This window comes from Erigeron canadensis, chromosome 3 (genome assembly GCF_010389155.1).
Source record: "Erigeron canadensis isolate Cc75 chromosome 3, C_canadensis_v1, whole genome shotgun sequence".
In the NCBI taxonomy this organism is placed as follows: Eukaryota; Viridiplantae; Streptophyta; class Magnoliopsida; order Asterales; family Asteraceae; genus Erigeron; species Erigeron canadensis.
In genome coordinates this window covers 46,695,382-46,697,516 of record NC_057763.1, presented here as the reverse complement: position 1 = coordinate 46,697,516, position 2,135 = coordinate 46,695,382, and the positions used below count along the sequence as shown (strand labels likewise).

The 2,135-nt window shown below is 33.2% G+C and overlaps 1 protein-coding gene across 1 annotated transcript; it reads left to right on the top strand.

Annotated features, from left to right (window-relative positions):
• Positions 1 to 385: 385 nt before the first annotated feature.
• On the top strand, positions 386 to 1,477 carry LOC122593505. The gene is made up of 2 exons (XM_043765924.1): positions 386 to 773; positions 1,163 to 1,477. Exons 1-2 carry the CDS (start codon positions 477 to 479, stop codon positions 1,325 to 1,327), a joined length of 462 nt encoding a protein of 153 aa, XP_043621859.1. The 5' UTR covers positions 386 to 476; the 3' UTR covers positions 1,328 to 1,477.
• Positions 1,478 to 2,135: the final 658 nt, after the last annotated feature.

The window sequence follows — 2,135 nt, the reverse complement described above, 5'->3', positions numbered from 1 at the left end:
TTAGCTCTCACTGCAAATAGTCTGGGCCGCTACCATACATGTACATGTCTAATAGTCCCAAACAAATTAATAATGATGTATATTCTTTTAATTAAAAAATATATTATTAAGTACCCGATACGAATATATATATAATAATTTCAGCCTTCATATATACATAAAGATTTTATATTACTTTATAAATACTTGTGTACTTTTAGTTTTGTCTTTCAAAGACCATCAAAAATTCAAAACATACAAATTTATAACTATTGTAGAATACTAGCTAGTATCCAATTAACAATCTCTCTCCCGCAACCCCCCTTTTTTTAATTTGAAAAACAATGATTTTAATGAGTATATTTTTTAATGGAGAAATATCTAGTAGTATTGTTATCCACATCCATATCTCAACATGCACCACATACACACAAAATCAAATAACTAGACAGAAATTGGTTAATTTGTAAGTGTGACGACCCAAACTAAAAACAAACATGAATGCACTCAAACTATGCAGAGCTACTAGCGATCATTATTCTTCATTCCTTTCAAATCATAATTTGGTGGACACTCGAATCAAGAGTAATGCGAAGACGACTAGCGTTATTACAACTACTCGTAGAAATAATGCGAGGTTTGCAGTAATGATTAGAGCTAGTAGCGGTAATGTTGATGGGCAAGAAGAGAAAAAGAGTAGCTCGGAGAAACGAACTTTCTTGACCCTAGAAGAAGCTGGCCTTGTTGAGATGTCTGGTTTGAGCTCTCATGAAGGCTTTTTATGTCGCTTGACGGTATGTATATTTATTTACCTTTAGCTTACACATAATTTCATACATCATTTTATATATATATATATATATAAGAAATTTAACTTAATTCCCACACAACTTGAACTCCGTACTAATAATTGAGCAACTCGTTCTTTGAAAGCGGATTCATTTGATTAATTATTTTTAGAGCGGTTTACATCAATCATTCGAAGTGCATGCTTAATTAGTTAATTTAAACTGATATCTCTATATATATATTTAATTAATTGTGTTTGTTTCTTATGTTAGTTAGAAAAAAAAAATTGTACATGTTTGTTTCTTAACTGTTTGTGTGTCTATAAGTTCTAGAATCAAACACATGTATCGATTGTTATAAATTAATTTGTGATGGATGGATGGGATGTACTCAGATATCGTCTCTAAATCTGCTAAGGGTGATAGCAGAGCAAGAAGGTTGTAGCATCGAGGAACTAAACGCGGGGAGGATTTGTGATTGGTTTTTGAAGGACAAATTAAAAGGACAGCAGAATTTGGACCCTGTTCTTCAATGGGACGAATCGAATTTCCAGTTATAATAATTTAATTAATTCACACAATTTTTTTGACCCGACCCAGCTGCATGCTCTCTCTATATAATCAAAACATGTACTCGATCTATCTTTCTCACATTATACAGTATGTAATAATTAATTCACTTCAATAAGGGGTATTTAATTTGTACCACATATTGTTGTACAAACAAATGGATAACAAGACTTTTTCATATTTGTTGATTTAAAGGGGTTGAGAATAGTTTTGATTTGGGAAGGGTTGTTGATGGAATCTAAACAAACCATCTCGATTATTTTTTAAGAAGGTGCTTCTTTTATTCTTTTTTGGGATCCATTGTTTATAAATTTGGTGAAGAAATAAGAAGAAGAAAAATGGTAGAATTTGTAAGTGTTTAGTGTTAAAAAGGTTTAGTTTTTATAGTGAAAAAGGTAAAGGTAAAGAATTAAATAAATATCTTTTTTTTAATTCCCAAACAGTAAAAAACAAAAAAAATAGCCGTTGGTGGACCCCTCCACTTGTTTTCAAGCCAATCACAACCCTTTCTCACTGCTCTTTCTCTCCTCGCTCCTTTTTCCCCCCTTGCGGTGAACAACCCGGTTATCCTCTTCTCTCTACATCAACAAAAAATCGGTGACAACGTACCCATGCAACAGTTAAAAAAATAAAAATAGCCGTTGGTGGGACCCTCCACTTGTTTCCTAGCCAATAACAACCCTTTCTCATTCCTCTTTTTCTCTTCCCTTCTTCTTCCCCCTTTTCTCTCTCCATCGACAAAAAACCGGTGACAGTATACCCACGCGATGCCACCATCAGGGAATGAATTTCCCCGTG

Excerpts from the sequence above, each read along its gene's own strand:
- LOC122593505 (XM_043765924.1), top strand. The coding sequence starts at position 477 with ATGAATGCACTCAAACTATGCAGAGCTACTAGCGATCATTATTCTTCA. Across the intron at positions 774-1,162 it reads GCTTTTTATGTCGCTTGACG|ATATCGTCTCTAAATCTGCT; the intron begins GTATGTATATTT and ends GGATGTACTCAG.